The sequence below is a fragment of the Lissotriton helveticus genome, chromosome 3_1, assembly GCF_964261635.1.
Source record: "Lissotriton helveticus chromosome 3_1, aLisHel1.1, whole genome shotgun sequence".
NCBI classification, from domain to species: Eukaryota; Metazoa; Chordata; class Amphibia; order Caudata; family Salamandridae; genus Lissotriton; species Lissotriton helveticus.
This window is the reverse complement of record NC_136061.1, coordinates 716,828,397-716,846,337: the sequence shown is the minus strand read 5'-3', so window position 1 is coordinate 716,846,337 and position 17,941 is coordinate 716,828,397. Positions and strand designations below refer to the sequence as shown.

Genomic DNA, 17,941 nt, shown 5'->3' with positions numbered 1-17,941 from the left:
ATTTGGAGGTTGCACAAGGTCTCTTTCAGAAGTGGGGGTGGGGAGATCCGTGTTTAGATCTGTTCGCCTCCGCAGAGAACGTGCAAAGTCAGCAGTTTTGCGTACTGGAATTTCCAAGGCGGCTCTCACTTAGAGAATCTTTTCATCTCAAATGGAGCTCAGGCTTCCTGTACACCTTTCCCCCATACGACTTTAGCCCAGAGTTCCTCAAGAAGATCGGAAACAACCAAGCACAAGTCATCCTTGTGGCTCTGCACTGGGCGCGGAGAGTCTGGTATCCCGAGCTTCTGCAAATGAGCCTGGATCCTCCAATCAGGCTGTCCCTTTGTGAGGATCTTCTGTCGCAGCAGCAGGGGCGGGTTCACCACCCAAACCTGTCAAGTCTATGCCTTCTTGCATGGAGATTAAGCAGCGGCAGTTGATAGCTTTCGACCTTCCTCTTTAAGTTTGTAATGTTCTTCTGGCAGCCAGGCGAGCCTCCACTAAGACGGTATAAGCCTGCCAGTGGAAGAAATGTGTGATTTATTTTGCAGAGAAGTCTAGCAACCCTCTTTCTAATTCCCTTTACAATATTTTACTTTATATTTTGACCCTTGCCCAGCAGGGCTCTGCTCTGGGCACCGTGAAAGGGTATTTGTCTGCTTTCCGGAGGCTGCCAGACCAACCTTATTTATTTAACTCTCTTATTGTACATAAATTCCTAAAAGGCTTTGTACACATGTTTCCACCCTCCCCCTTTATGCCTCAGTGGGACTTTCATTTGGTTCTCGCCTTCCTCATGTGTGCCCCTTTCAAGCCCCTGCACAATTGCCCCCTCCAGTTGCTCACATTAAAAACCGCCTTCTTGGTGGCAATCACGTCTGCCAGGAGGGTGAGCGAGCTGCGGGCTCTATCGTCCAAGAATCCTTTTTTGACAATATTTCCTGACAAATTGGTGCTTCACACTGGAGCCTCTTTCCTCCCAAAAGTGGTAATACCTTGCCATGTGGAACAATCGGTCACCTTGCCCACTCTCGACGCTCTGCCACATCCTGCTAAGGAAGAGGAGCTATTCCATTGTCTGGACACAAAAAGAGCGTTGACGTTCTACGTTGACTGCATGAAAGAGTTCTGGGTGAACAACCTACTCTTCGTGGGGTATTTTGGTGCAAGGAAAGGTTGTGCGGTGCAAAAAGAGACCATCTCACGATGGGTCGTTCTCTGCTTCTTTGCCAGATCTTGATGGTGTCTCCTGAAGGCTGAAGAGCTCATTCCACCAGAGCTTGAATTCACAGTCCTGGAAGTCTGTTAGGCAGCAATGTGGTCATACCTGCACACGTTTACCAAGTATTACTGCCTGGACAGTCAGGCCTGGTCATTTTGCCCTTTCTAATTGCAGGACTTTGTAGTCTGAAACATATCCCCAGACCTACTGGGTGGTATTGCTTGGGAATCTATTTAAAGGTAAGGAATCTGCAGCTAGATGGCTCTATCAGATGGACAAGTTACTTCGCTTCGGCAATGCCTTATCTGGCAGAGACCGTATCTAGCCGCAGATTCCTTCCCAACCCACCGATCCTCCCCACGCTGCAACAAGTTTCTAGAGTCAAGGTTGTTCCCTTTCAGGGCCCTAGTTTTTAAACACACCAATGTCAGTAATCTTCATGGCTCCGTTTTCCTGGCATAGAAAGTCGTGAAAAGTAACTGACATCAGCGCACCAAGGTGACGCCTTTATAGGTGATGCAGCCTTTACTTCTGGCACGGATAACGCAGCTGACATCACGCGGAGCTGACAGACGCCACCTACCGGCATGCAGGGTTCTTGCTCGAAGAAAGATCTTCCGGATGCAGTCTAATGCCTGTGGAATTCAAATGTAAGGAAAATGTGGGTTAGATAATGTCTTTTACCAGATAAGGCGTTACCGAAGGTAAGTAACTTGTCCTTAGCTGTTACACGTGAGCTTTTCATGCAAATAGTGCAGATGCTTGTGTAATACACAGAACACTCCTTTCCTTAGAATCTGTGCTCTCACCACTCCCTTTATGAAAAAGAAGCCAGTCTGCGTGTGTTTTAGCTATTTGATTGTGGCGCTGCCAGGAAAACGAGGGAGAGCACCTATGGACTAAGAGTTATGAAGTTATCCTAAAGGTACCTCATATCCTTTTCTTACATTCTGGGTTATTCCTAATATCAATTTGTCTCTTGTGTACTACTGGACAGGCTAGAACAGCACCTGCTTTTGTCATGCTCTAGGAACTCCCAACAATAGACTTTATTCGGACAGTTTATGCTGAAATGCATAATGCCATCGTTCTTTTGCAGTAGATAACCTCGTCTTTTATGTTTGTGAAACACCAGCAAACCTTGTGTGCCAACATCAGAACAACATCCCTTGTGAACCATATAACTTGCATGCAGCTTAAGGATGCACCAGCTCTTCAAGAGACGTTAAATTTCATTTCTCACCAGGAAACTGATACTGGGTGTATTTGCAAGTATCCTTTCTGTCGGAGAAGAACGAGGCATTTTCACTAAAGCCCCCACCCTCAAGTGGAAAGAACCCACAGTGGCTGTTCGCAAGTGGTACTGGTAATCCTGCCCCAAAAAGCAAATACATAGTTAACTTGCTTTATCCAGACGCTTTTGCCCTGGCATAAGAAGTGGGACTGTTCCTTCTCTTGGTCCGAGACTCTGTAGAACCACGAGACTAGCTATGGCGTGGGTGCAAATGTCCCAGTCTGCTGCTGCCCTTAATAGTTCAACCAATCTCTCCTTTTGGATGCAGTGGTACCAGCCTGCTACAACAGGAGACAAGCTGATCTCCGGCCCTGACACACTGGTCAAGGTACCAACTGTCCATTTACTGCAGTGACTCTGGAGACTTGCACCAGGAGGTCAATCCTGGCTCTTTTTGTTGGCAGTCACAATCCAAGTCTAGCCAGATAGGACCATCTCTTAACTGCTCAGTCCCAATGATTGAGCCCATATAAACAGAATTTGGGTGGCCGTCTCATTGGCCCAACTACAGGGCTCTCATGACTTTCCTAAATTTCCCCATGATTTGCTCCCTTTTGGTCTCTTCCCTTACTGCCTCTCAAAGAAGTGGGCTATAGGACAGTCTCTAGGACAGACCAGCCTGATTTATCTTATCCATTTGATATACAGTTGCTGAACCATCCCTTGGATATGGCATAACGTGTTGCCTTCATATTGATATAAATCCTTTGAGACTCGTTCATGGATGCTGTGAATGCAAATTTAAAGGCAAGGCCGATCCTCCCTGTCCTTCGGCAACAAATCACAGGCACTCCTATCCTTCTGCTGCCGCTCTCGTAGCCTGCTGTCCAGAGGGTTCAGTCTTTGGCCCAGGGTAGGCCATCCGATTGAATGACTGGCCTGTGGAGCCCTCACCCATGCCTCTTGTACTAGAGCTCAGTTGGGAAAATTGTACAGTAACCTGGAAACAGGTACCGGTGATCTTAAAGACCTGCACCCAACCAGGTACTCCCACACTGATGCCTGGATCACGCATCATTTATTCAAGGCTTGGCAGTGGTGCTTTGTACAAAAACCTACCAAGTACAGAACCTTCTGGTGTTGACACAGGTAACATAACAATGACATTATACAGACTTCTTTATATTTGGTACAGTTCTTTAATTCCATTTTAATTCTGTTTTTCTGTTAATTGATTTTAGGAATCGCCATTTGTGTAATATGTCTGACCCCTTATCTACAAATGCTTTTTTGTTTGCCATATGATACTCTCCATATACTTGTTCATTGTTGAAATTCTGTAAGTTATCTTTCTAGTAGGGAAGGCAGTGTGCCTCAAATTGTTGTAAAGAATATTTATTTTCACTTTTTTCGTGTTTATTGGAAAAGTAGCAATATCTTAAAATTAATTAAAATTTTTAAGATCAGCTAATAATGTCATACCTTTATTTTTTAGGTGTATATCCAATATATGAAGTTTGCTAGGCGTGCTGAAGGAATCAAGTCAGGCAGACTCATATTCAAAAAAGCCAGAGAAGATGCTAGGACGCGGCATCATGTTTATGTTACAGCAGCCTTAATGGAGTACTACTGTAGTAAGGTAATCTGAAGGCAAACTTTACTCCGTTTTTATTTACAATATTAACAAAATTTTACATGTCGAAGGCACTTGCAAAACATATGCCACATACAATAACAGCTATTAACTTGGCATAGGTGTATTTTAGTTGTTAATATAACTTTCATTAACATTTCCAGGACAAGTCTGTGGCCTTTAAGATTTTTGAGCTGGGGTTAAAGAAGTACGGAGACATTCCTGAATATGTACTGGCTTACATTGACTATCTCTCTCATCTTAATGGTAAGGCATGAAATTAATTACTTATGATCATCTAAACAATCCAATTAAAACAGTAGAGAGTTTTTCAATAGCTAACTATTTATGCACGGTCCTCTCAAAAGCAAAGGCTTTAATTTTCTTTCCTTGCTGTAAAAAAAAGTTCTTTAGCCAATTTGCTTTCTCATTGTCATGTTTTCCCCCTCTCCAAATGCTTAGAAACTGTTTTTAATTGTTTGGTTAGCTTAATTATATATATATATATATATTTCTTTTTGTAGAGGACAACAACACAAGAGTCTTGTTTGAGCGTGTATTAACATCTGGAAGTCTAGCGCCTGAAAAATCTGGGTAGGTGTTTTTTCCCTCCAAGTTACGTTCCCTTGTAGTAGATGAGTTACATCATTATCTGTGTTTTTAAGTTGGAAAAAAATAGTAATGTATGTGATACAATACCAATTCTTTTTCTATGCCTCCTTGGATGAGTTTCACAATATTTAGTAAAGAACTTGGTATCTTGTTGAAGTACAATTGGCTGGTGTGATGACTATCTCTGAGCAGCTGGACCCGTTAAAGGCATTTGATATCATAACTGGCTGATTTCGGGCAAACCCTCTTTTCCCGACTTAAAACGTAAGCATATTTTAGGCATCTTAGTGATCCTTTTGTCTTATGACCCTGCTTCTTGGATTGTATCATCCCAGAGCCCTGTCTTGTTTTTTCCTGTGGTTGTTATACTTTAGTTATTGCAACGTAGATTACTTGATTGGCAGGCATCCTTTTTTCACATGTAAGCAACGTGTTCAGGCTTTTGCTGAAACACAGTAGCTTTAAAGGCAATTCAAAAGTACTTTATTCGTTTGAAATATATTTCAGGTTTGTTAAAAGAAAGAACATGTTAAAATATATGTCGGTTAAAACAAGTTTACCCTAGCGTTAAAAGAAAAATCCATCTATTCCATATTATAAAAGGCATCATACGGTTCTATACATCCAGACATTTTCTATAGGTCATTGCACTTTTTAAAAAGCCAGTCACATGGGGTATACAATCTAATTTTAACAGTTGTAAGTACAGGAGAGCGGGGCGTGCTTGTACAAAGAGCGTTCTTTTTAAAATAGGTTTAAGGTAAAAGGCTCTGGGGAATTCATAATATTTACAAAAAAACAAAGTGCAGCAAACCTGCGGAGACAAACTGTCGCAGCCGCAGGGTGCTAGCACTGTTGCTCTGTGACTCCCCCTTGGAACTGCTATTAAAATATGAAACAAATTAAACCTAAACCTGATTAGTAAGAAGCGCTCATAATCTGTTAATGGCAATAGTAGGTAAGGTTCCTCTCCGGGCGAGGTTATGAGCATCATGTGTAGACGCGCATTTTGCTTCATCATGTCCTTTTCCTGCCTTTCCATTACTTTTCGTGTAGAGAAGGACTTTTTAATGTACGCTACGTCATTTATGGTGATACCTTCCGCGGTAAAAACAAATCCTGGCGCCCCTCCTTCCCAAGTCTGGTTTAAGATACTTCAACCAGGGAATCTTGGACATACAATCTAGGCTCATTGTCTCTTTCAGGAGACTGTGTGTTAAACCAAGCTGTTTATTGAGCCAGCATTGTAGCCAAAATATAAGAGGCCCAATGACAGGGTGTCGCTGATAAAAGGCAGACCAGTCTCTTCGTGCACAGACATGTTCGATGTCCCCTGTGGGACACACAGGAGCTGTTTTAAGAATTTATTTTCAACCACCTGTAGTCCCTCAAGGTTACAATAACCCCATAGATCGCTTCCATAGGAAGCTATCGCGATGCTCTTTGCACGATAAACCTTCAGCATGGCTCCCACAGGTCTATTGCACATTCTCGCAGCAAAATCAAACAGTGCTGCGTTAGCCCTTGTAACTTCTCCCCTCTTTTTATTCAGGAGTGGGGCCCAGTTCAGCTGGTGATCAAAGTAGACACCGAGATAGGAGAAAGTAGTACACATAGGCACCGTGGTGCCATTTACTCTGAAATGGTACTGTTTTTTTGCTAGTTTACCCATCTGCATCACCTAAGATTTTGTATTGTTTATGGATAGGTCGCGGCTGCCCATAAACCCGTAGAATGTGTCAAGTAAAGTTTGTAGCCCTTTCGGGGTACGGGCTAGGAGGACGGCGTCGTCCGCATGAAGCAAGACGGGCAGTCCCCGACGGCCCACATAGGGGTAATCCGCCCCTGTATCCACCAATGTCTCTTCAAGGTCATTTATGTAGAGGTTAAAAAGAAAGGGTGCCAGGATGCACCCCTGCCTGACACCCCGACTGGTTCTAAAATTCCTTGTTACCTTGAGGTCCATTGTGTATCTTACATTAGCCCTTCTGTCTCTATGTAGATCTTTTAAGAAGTTCACCAGTTTTTGCTCTACCCCCATAGCCTTCATGGACCGCCACAGCTTTCCCCGGTTGAAACAGTCAAAGCCGTGGAAAGGTCCATGAAGGCCATGTAGATAGTCCCAGAACGTGCGAGAGTGTATTTGCCCAATATCAAATAAAGATTTAGGCATTGCGCCATGGTCGAATGCCCGGTCCGGAACCCGTACTGGGCGTCAGAAATTATCTGCTTCTCCTCTGCCCACGAGGTCAGCCTCTTTAATATGACACCCCCTAGGACTTTTATAATGGAGTCAATCAGGGAGATGGGCCTATAGTTTAAGGTACTATTTCGATCTCCCTTCTTAAACAACGGTACGATTGTTGATAGGCCCCATGAGGGTGGACAACCCTTTTCCGCTGCGGCGTTTCCCACTGCTGTCAAGATTGGGGCCCAGAATGGGGGACTAAATTTAAATAGGTCAGTGGGATACCATCTGGGCCGGGGGCCTTCTTGTTTGAGAGATTGTTGATTCCCTCCGTCAGTTCCGCAACTGAGAATGTCGTAGAGGCCGTCACCGGCTCCACTTTTGGTACATCAGGGCATGAGACTGTGTCTTTGAAGATTGTAGCAAAATGGGGCACCCACTCATCCTCCGTAATATTCGAACCCCCTTCTTTCGCCCCTGTCATTAAGACTCGCTCACTCAAACGGGAGAAACCCCGCGGTGGAACGTAGAGCGAGCAGGAGGAGGCTGAGAGAAGCACTGACCAGGTGGGTCTGAATAAGCAAAGTGCAAGCAATAAAGTTTTAAAACAAGATCGGGACGAGAAACAGAAGAGTTTAAAATGAATATAAAAACATGCCTTAAAGTAAGGTAAAAATACCAGCTAAAATCAGTTTAAAAATGGTCATCAAGTAACAATGCTCCCCGTGTGCACAGCCTGCACAGGGAAGTGGGCATAACCCTGAACTAGTGACCCTAATTCCACCAAAACCAAGGTGGTGGAGTTCTTCTACCTTGATATGTTTACTTAGTTGTCCTGCTTGGAGGAGGTGACAACACCTCCGGCTGGAACAGGCCCTCGGGGAGCGCAGGCTCTCAAGCACAGGGGTCAGTAACCTGTCTGTGGTGGCCGGCTGGACTACACTATGGCTCGACAGCAAACTCCTCTACGCCAGCGGAGTTCACAGGGTTTTGCCTACTCCGAGCTCTGCTTGGAGTGCAGAGTTCGCAAAAACTCAGTTGACCGTAGCGTAGTTGAGTTTACTGCCCACTACCCTGTCCAGATTGTCCTATTTCAACTCCAGTTGGCTGTGAACGGTTAATGATGGCAGCTGACAGTCTGCTGCGGTGGCGTGTAAGGGCAGAATCCCCGAGTTGGGGCAAAAATCAAACTGTGAGGATATCTAAACTGACTGAGAGCTCTCAGTTTGCAAGCAAGAGATTAATTAACAAGGCAAGCAAACTGGTGACACAGGGGCTGCAGTGATGCAGTCAGAATTGCGGCTGTGCTGGGAGTGGAATAAATCCCACCTCTGCCCTGCTTCAATATTGAGAGGCAGAGGCAGTTAAGGAAGTTAATTTGGAGGCCGGAGAAGCAATCCACAATGAATGGGCATCATTTTAAAACGCAAATATGGATGAGCACATTGCCGGATGCGGAGAGTTTGGTGGGAGCTGGCTGACTACGAGGCAGCAGGGGCTTTGAAGGAGGAGTGAGCAGCACTGTTGTGTAAAGCCTCCTGAGGTTTGGAGAACATCTGAGGTGAATTTGAATGATTCCCTTTGAATCTGCATCCGAGTTTGCTGCTGCTGAATGTTGTGCGCTGTGAGTTGATTGGTTTCTTTCTATTTTTTATACGTGCCACACTGCATCTCACTGACATGACCTCCCTGTTTCTGGTTGCTCCACAAAATGTGTTGTCACATGTGCACTGAGTGTGTCTGACATTCTTCCTGAAAGTGTTCCTTCTGCCACGCAACATTCGTGCTTTTTACAGGGACGAGACATTATTTATTTTTAACCGCATGCGCGCTAGCGGTTTTCCCGCTGTGCGCGGCTTTTTTTAAAAGCCGCATTACATGACGAGCTCAGCTTCTCATGAGCGTACGAGCGTCGTAACTCATGACGAGCTGAGCTCGTCATGAGCGGGGAAGGGGTTAAGCAAGAATGCAAAAAACAAAGCGCTCGCCAGGAATTGATCACACCATTTATTTGAGCAAAGTTTTTGATTTCACATACCATAATCGAGGCTCAAGGAGAGGAAGTGCTTTGGCTCGGATCATACCACAGAACAAGGAAGGCTGTAGTTTGAATACAGCTCTCTCTCTTTCTAACATTCAGCAGCTCATTACTACATACCCCAGTGAGTACATGATTACGCACGACAAACACATCAGTTTTGGTGCAGCGATATCATAGGGAATACCTACTGAAGGGAAACAAATGCAAATGTTTTCATTCTGCATTATGTAGCCTGCTACAAAATTGAATTTATTTAAAAACTAAGTATGGCAGATACATTAAACGTTTGCTGTTTGACTGCCGGGCATTGTCTGGTGAAATGCAGTCGCTTCAGTTTCTTTCTTTATTTATGGCAATTTTTTCTTTTTGTTCTCGAGGATGAATGCTCTATCTAGATAAATGTGTAACAAAAGCCAGCTCATATCGGCTAATAAATCTGTTAAATTCAGATTATAAATTATTGACTAAAGTCTGGACAGCTAGGATTATCCCTGCTGCTCAGCTATTAATATCCAAGGACCACAGTGAATTTGAAGCCAATAGATCAGCTACTTCAAATATAATTTTTTTTATTCGGGCAGTTGATTTTTTTCTCATGTAATCTAAATGTTACAGCAATAAATGCTGGATGCCGAGAAGGCGTTTGATTTAGTGAATTGGGATGCTCTGCTGAATGGTCTGCGTCAATTTGGATTCCCATTGCAGTTTAGAACTATCAGTAGTTCAGGGGAAAAAAATAAAAAATAAACTATCAGTTTTTAACTTTATCAAGGGGCAAAGGCCAGAATAGTGATTAATTCTAAAGTTACAGGCTCTCTCACAATTGGAAGAGGGACTCGACAAGGAAGCCCCCATTTCTCCTATTTTATTTGTTCTTTTTATTGAGCCACTGGCTGTAAAGATCCAAAGTACAACCGAAATTCTATCAACCCATGGCAGGTATGCCCAAAATAAAGCTATTTGCGGATGGTATTATTCTCTATTTAAAACCAGATGAGGTCAATATACAAAGAGTGCTTGACTTGATCAAATCATTTACCAATATAGGGGGGTATAAGATCAATGGGAGCAAGACAAAAATGTTTTTAACACTTTAGTGGAGAATCTGCCTATCAGTTTACAGCAGCAGGATAGTTCATAGTGAATGATTCGATATTTGGGTTTATTTGTGACAAAAAAACCTATGATCAGCTTTTTCAATTAAATTATGTAACAATGTTGAAAAAAGGTGCACACACTTTTGGAAAGATAGTCGGTTCTCCCATCAACATTGATAGGGAGGGTCTCTCTTATCAAGATGTCCATATTACTACTATTTCTTATTTTATTGACTTACTTATGTTTGTGTTCAGGTATGAAAAAGTGTATGTTTGTTTTTATTTTATAATCTGGCTTGATTGGTTTGCATACTCTGAGACTGATCTCCATGATTTCAAATGGATGCTCTCTGTATTATCACAGACTCCAGGAACGTACCGGGACCTGTGATCCAATGATCTTAGCTGACATGGGCAGATTCACTCACCATCTAGGATTCTCCACAGGCCTACTCTACTGTGAAGGCAATGCCTCAATCACACTGTGCACTGATTAGTATTTATCCATTCTCACCCCAATTTATCCACCTGTTTAGGCCCCTACAATGTAGATTGTCCTGTTCATAGCATTTAAACAAAGTATGTGTTAGTCACTTCTGTTCTGCACTAAATTGATTTTTCATATGGTTGATTATTAGTTGACATCATTTTTTTATTTTGCATTCATTATAACTTGATGGGCCGACTCAACCTTTCAAACTTATCAGGTGATCTAAGTACAATTAAAGTCCAGTATTTTCTGCTATACATTAAAGGGATATTGCAAGTAACAGAGGGTCAGGACACACTAAATGGAACTTTCATTCTCTCTCAGTAGATCTCCATTGATAATTTTAAGCACTGAATAGTCACTGCTTACATGCGGGGATCCCGGAGCACTTCTTTACAATATATAATTTTAAGTGTAGATTTAACCTTTCTTCAGTAAGGCCAGGATAAACACTTAATTTATTCAACTGTTTTGCAGCCTGTAAATTAGGCTATATTAGCCAATTGCTTTTATTTTCATTTAAAAAGGGTTCATATATAATTAAAAGGCCAGAAAAATTAGCAGGGGCTTTGTTTGTCCTTATAAATATCATTCACAAACCATTTTTTAAAGGAAAATGGTGAAGAAGGAAGAAGGAAGAAGACAATGTAGAGTTATAGGCTGCAGCTCTGCAGATATGAAAAGAGACTCTGTGCCTTTAAGGGCTCACAGCCTACCAGTATCCCATCATGTCTAGTAGGTGGCAGTTACCGCAGTTCTTTTTTCCAGCTCCTGTTTACAGGATCTTTGAGCCCTGAGCTCTGCCTTTCATGGATTTGTCTTTCAAAAATTTCTCAGAAATATTTGTCAACACATTCACTCGACGGATTTCAACATTGCCAATGTTTTTCTGTTGTTATCAGACAGGAAATGTATTTTTCATGTCAAATAAAATGCCATCCTTATTTGACAAATAACCTGCCTGTGGCACAAAGAAGGCCAATTCAGACCTTCATGGTTTATGTATCATCTGCCTTCCTGACAGCCACATCTCTAACAGATGCCAACACTGCAGGACCTTTTCCAGGCATAATTTGCGTACTTAACTGTATAACAGCATTATTGTTTTCCTCCATAGGATAACTTTGAACTGTTGCATTGCACTTTCGACTTTTGAAAGTGAAAAGTATTTTTATTAAAAACATAAGTACCTTAGTGTGAAGATATTGGTCTTAAAATAAAACACAAGCAAAGCTTATTTTTATAAAATTGGTGTGATTCTCCTTTTTGAGTCATGTGTCAATTATTGGTCATGTGTGTGCAATAAATGTCTTCCTCTCCTCTGTGTTAGGCCTAATGCTGCTCGCCCACACTACCACAACTAAAACACTTTGTTTGCTTTGAGCCCTGTACACTTCTCGGGGAATCTCTCGACTTTGTGCACGGTATAACCACCTAGTGGTATCCCATATACAAATCCAGCTTCCTACAGCAACTATACGTGTAGTGCCGTAGATTCATATGCACCCACCCTCCTCCCCGGACGCTACTGACCGACGTATTTACTAAAACACTTTATCTTATCTTCCCTATACGTGCATGCTCATCTTTTCTGTCACTGAGCTGTTCCTATCTTAAGCTCACCTGATGAGCTAAAAACAATTTATCAAAGGAGCCAATGGCCATGCGCAAACAGGCTATAGGAGGGGTCACCATACCTTGTGACTCGAAACACGTCTTCGAGGAAAAACAAGTTGCAGACATCTGAGCCCAACACTGGATGGCAGGAGTATGCTCAGCATATGAATCTACAGCACTACATGCTGTGAATAGATGCTTACAGGGTAAGTAACCTATTGCTTTTCATTCCAGACTCGGTATTGCAGCTTTGGATTGATGTAAAACCATTCAATCCATCCTGGGATAAGTTAGCAGAACTGGCGTCTCTGTTGTTGTCTCTGGTGTAGTGGTGTTGAGAAAAGAAGTAGCTTTCCCCCTAAAAACAGAACTACCAAGGCATCTCTAGCTGTTTTTTTGCATAATTCTTATACAGTATTCTAAGCTTGCGTGCCTTTGGTTTTAAGATATAATCTTTTGTAAAATAAGCTAGAAAATTAAACGAATTTGCAGCCCATCTACGTACTAAACTAATCCTTTTATTGTTTAATAAAAATGATGCAGTTTTACTGAGAAGTAAAGATTACTTTAATTATAAATTTTAAAAAAATCGAACAATATGCATAAATGTAAGCTTTAAATACTCATCTAAGAAGTGTGATGGATTCCAGGGAAAGCCAGTACTAAAAGCAGTAAGAAATAAATAACCTTGTAAATTAATTGTTTTTGTTGTACCTAGTGACACTTTATTTTCGACCAACATAACTTATCTAACAGCATAACAAAGTGTACATTTCCTTTATTTTGCTGTCTGAATACAATTTAATATGAAAAGGTTTGTAATTTGTTTCCTAATATTTACCTTTCTGTCTTTTCTGCAGGGAAATATGGGCTAGATTCTTAGCATTTGAGAGTAACATTGGTGATCTAGCTAGTATACTTAAGGTCGAAAAGCGAAGATTTACCGCCTTCAAAGAGGAGTATGAGGGCAAAGAAACAGCACTGCTAGTCGATAGGTATAAGTTTATGGATCTGTATCCTTGTTCTGCAAGTGAACTTAAAGCTCTTGGTTATAAGGTATGTTTTGCAGAGAATTAGATATATTTACAAAGGAAATGGTTTGCATTTATATAACGTGTAGAAAATTTCAGATAACACTTAAGTTAGGTTATTGTAAATGGCCTAATAGAGAAACACTACTGTTAACTAATTCTCAATTTCTTTAAGAACTCCTGAATAAACACCACTTTTCTCTCTCAGTATAAAATATATATTTATGTACGTGTGTAGCGATTCTTAAATAATGCAAACCTAGGTGTGAAGTGACAGAACACTGAAATAGTACAGGGCATTGTTAAATGGGGCTGTGCCATGCACAAGACACACGGTTTGAAGTAACCACTTGAGTAACATTTATCTTTGATAGACAAGAATGAGTCTGAACACTTAAATGTGTCTTTATAGGAATGAAACTGACTTCCTTACTTGGGCATTCTGAAAATACTCACGCTTCATGACCTAAGGCAGCTCTGGAACTAACCCATTCTTCCCAAACACAAAAAGAAAGACCCCTTACCTCTGATTCCATAAAGGTGTATGTCTCAAGCTAATAGTAGTGGATTGATCAGAATCCTTGATCATTTTCATCAACCTCTAACTACAGAAAACTCCCAGCTTACTCACAAAAATGCTATAGTAAATTTGAGAAGGCCTTTCAACTGTATTTCTGAATATGGTCTTGTTCACTCAGTTAACACTGCATTCTCTCCAATCCAAGGACATTTAAACATTATTGTATTTCAGCAAATTGCAGCAAAGGATTCTAAATAGACACCCATAAAATAGCTCAACTAAAACCAAAAAGAAATACACACCTAATCAATGGCCCTTTTTCAACAAAAAAACTGTTCTACTACAGGAAAAACGTTTGCAAACAAAAGATTGTGGAGATCAGAGAAATCTCCAAAACTTCGACTTGTTTTAAAGATACTAGGAATAAATGCAAAAATAACATTGTGTGTCAAAACTAGGTTTATGAATGAATAGCTCCAACATGTTATCAACAATTTTAAACCACTCTTTGAAATACCGAACTTGGCACCAACCCTCAACTTGAACTAAGTGTGGCTGAACCCTATGCAAAAGTCTAAATAAAGATGTACAGGGATGTTGTCCAAGTTGTAGTTGTGAGGGCTGCTCTTCCACTGAGTACCTGAAATTGGGCCCACATTCTGGCCCAAAAAGAGTGCTTGTGAGGCTGAGATGACATGGTGTGCTTACAATCTCAAAAGAATGTGTTGCCGTTATTAGGGAAAATTCTGTTGCAGACTTTAAAGCAGAGAATGCAGCTGCTCCCTTTCCACACAATCGAGGTGACATTATAGGAGTCAGTTGGTGGGGAATGGTGCCAAAGGGAGGTGTGCCAATGGTCAGAGCATGGTGCTGCCTTCCCACCAATCTCATTTATGTTGAAGGGACCTCCTGAGGACCATTGGAAATATTGACTTAACCAGAACTGTGAGTTACAGAAGTCTGAGCACAACAGGGAGATGGATCGGGATCCAGTATAGAAGTGACCTGGGGAGAAACAATTTTGAGAGTGATCAGCCTCTGAATGACAGTAATAATCAACAGGGTTTGACCCAGCTTGTGGAAAAGCAGTTGAAGATAGGGTAATAGGATGAGATGGAAGCATCTTAAAACGGGTGGAAGGCATCCAAAAATCCATGTCCTGGGGTTTTCTGCCATGGCGACCTCCGGCCCTGAGATGATGTGTTGAGAAGGATCTAGTGCAGATGGCTTACAGTGTCCCATCCAAGGCTGTGGGTGAATAGCAGCACCATCATTATATTTGTATCCAACATCCAGGATGTCATTCTGCGCAGGAAAACTTCTTTGAGGGGGTAGTGTAAGTTTGATTAAAGGCGGTTGCTATAATGGGATTTTCTACAGTTAAAGAATTGTTGGTGGCTACTCTAATTGTGAGGTCTGCAACTGTTCCAATGGATATGCTGTACCAATCCCATTTCTTTGCAATTCTAAGAAACAAAGATCTAAACCAATTGTTAAGACTTTCACAACCTCTTTACAAGCAAATTCCCCTCACTCAAGATCTACACGTCAGTGAGGATATGCACCTCCACTTTGCTACTTAACCATGGTCTATTGTGACACCCAATTCAGAAGAGCAATGAATAGTTATTCAAATCTCTAAAATAACTATTTTGCCTTGACTACCTCCATTCGTGCTCGAATAGTATACAAGAACAGGGTATAATTACAAGAAGATTCCTTCCTGATTTAAAAATGCACAGATTACACCCTTATTAAAAAATTAAAAATCTTGCAGTCAATTGAAAGTACTTTAACCCCTACTGACCTGTAACCAACTTGCCCTGGCTCTACTAAGTTATTGAAACATGAATGCGTGCCTTTGCAACTTGGCACTTTCATTGAAAACAACAATCATTTAGCACTGTACAGATCTAGCTTCTGAAAAGAATAAAGCTAAGAGACTGGCACCACAACAATACTTGCAGACATACACTGCATTTTGAATAATTATTTTACTGGTTTCCTCATCTTTTAGTCTTCCTGGCACCATTCGACACCATTGAACTCCAAATACTAATTTCTATTTTGGAATGTCTCATTTGCCTTAGGAATAGGGGTTTCCGTTGGTTTACTCCTTCCTAAATAATAGAGAGGAATTTGTTAGGGGAATTCTTCCTCAGTCCTTGTCTTTATTCCCTATGATGTACCCCAACAATCCTTTCTGTAACCCACTCTTGTTTAATGTGTATGTTTAGCTTCTCTATTGAAGGTGTTCACAAACCAAAAGCCAGACTATAGAACCACCCCAAATAGAGGTCTATAAACAGCTCCACAAAAGCCTCCTGGCACCTCTTGAAGTAGAAGTACTGGTTGACGTTTGTTAGGATAAGTAAAGTTTCATCACATCACTTGTTCTTGGAAAGCTCCACTGGCTTCCACTTGAAGTAAACATGAAGTTGGAGATGGCACCAGTAAGCACCTTAACTCTCATCCCTACTACAGAAAATTCTGAAAGAAATCAGGATCTCAGGAGTAAAAACAATTATAGACTTGAAACTAAAATGTAACTCTCACCTGCCTCAATCTTTCTCTGGATGTCCATACCTGTGATTTTCTACAAGAAGACGTCTACTGTTCAGGGGAAAAAAACTAAAAATGCACCACTTCAAACGATATCCAATCATGTAACTTCTTGATTCCTTCCCCCTCTCTTCATCCTCCCTTTAACATCTTGGTTTGTTTTTTCTCTGTTTCTCTCCTAGCCTCCTCCTTTAAAGAATAATTGATCGACTCATTGTTGGATAGTTGTAACCCCACCCTTCCCAAATTTAATACCTTTTCTTTTTCTCAGAGGCAGTCTCATTCTCTTACCATTTAATTTTAAACGCATTTATAGCCGTTGTCAAGTGTAACTGCACTGAATATAATTGAGAAAAAAAAATCTCTCAACCACTATACTTCATACTTAGGTTGGTGAGACCCGGAAACTTGGATTCGTGTATGAACCAGTGTGAGCGCATCTTACTTTCCTTAAATTACTCACACCCTTTTAAATTATTTTATACCAGTACGTTTGACAAATACAGGCTCTAGAGTTCACTGAATTATCCATTGTTGTGCATGGCAATGACCCTGTTTCATTAATCATAAAACTATAACAATGGCTATTGACCATTTATTCTAATTTGATTTGAGCTCCACTTCTCATTATATTGTAACTGTTAAAGTAGGCTTCTGTGAACCAAAAAACTGAAGAACTCTATATATTAAAAATGCAACTTTATGAATTTGTTAAGAAAAATAGAACTTTAGTTCTAAAGAAAATATGATTTCAGAGGAAGGTCATTTATCTTCTAAAGCATGAAGGCTAGAGTCCAGAAAATACTCTAAAAAGAGAAGCAACTTACTGATAAAATTGGATTTTAAATGTTCTGAGGGATTTAGTACATTTAAACATGTATTGATAGCAGGGTCCACAGGACGTGCGAAGGTGTCATACTCGTTCATTTTCACTAAAAATGTGGGTTTTTGGTGTGAGTTTGCATGGATTTTTCAAATTGTCTTGTTTTTATAGCATTGGCTTTTTCATGGGTCACATGCTTTGATATTTTTCTAATGTTAGCGCTTGGACCCGTGCTTGACGATGAGATGTTCAACAATGAATAATAGTGATGCTGGAGAATTAGTACCACTGTTAAGTGAGCTGTACTCTACCACACCTAAAGCACTCCCAAGACCACTAGAGATTTAGTACTCTGGTTTAGTATCAATGTTTTAAATCCAAAATGAATCTAATAGCTTGTTGTTTGACTGGGAGCCAAGGTGGAAATATTAAAATAAAGCTGTTTCATTTTTTTTAAGGATGTCTCTCGTGCCAAGTTTTCAAACATGCTTCCAGACCCTGTTGTGACACCTTCAACAGCACCTTCCTTAAAAGATGAAGTGGATAGAAAACCAGAATACCCAAAACCAGACACAAATCAAATGATTCCTTTCCAACCAAGACATTTAGCTCGTAAGTTCCATGTTCAGTTTGGGTATTAAGTAAATAAATAAGGTTATGCGTCATTCAGGTTTCTATGGAAATAGTTTTGTGATCTACATTTGCAGACCTGTGTTTGAGGGGTGAATGCTTGTACCAGAAGGCATGATCACAGGTAAATAATGTTTTGATGGCCAGCATGTAGATTAAATCTAGAATCATAAGCTATTTACCTGCATAAAAAGTATTTCCTCATCCCAAGAAAGTGAATTAATCAAAAGCAGTTTTTTAAATTATAAAAAAGGTCACA

General features: G+C 41.0%; 1 protein-coding gene across 2 annotated transcripts in view; it reads left to right on the top strand.

The window, feature by feature from the left end:
- CSTF3 (cleavage stimulation factor subunit 3) overlaps nucleotides 1-17,941 on the top strand; it is a 601,400-nt gene that overhangs the window by 493,961 nt on the left and 89,498 nt on the right. For both annotated transcript variants that reach the window (XM_078680868.1, XM_078680867.1), the window contains 5 exons: nucleotides 3,934-4,077; nucleotides 4,236-4,338; nucleotides 4,596-4,665; nucleotides 12,977-13,172; nucleotides 17,511-17,664. In XM_078680868.1, coding sequence (XP_078536994.1) covers nucleotides 3,934-4,077; nucleotides 4,236-4,338; nucleotides 4,596-4,665; nucleotides 12,977-13,172; nucleotides 17,511-17,664 — 667 coding nt within the window. The remainder of the gene's footprint in view (nucleotides 1-3,933; nucleotides 4,078-4,235; nucleotides 4,339-4,595; nucleotides 4,666-12,976; nucleotides 13,173-17,510; nucleotides 17,665-17,941) is intronic.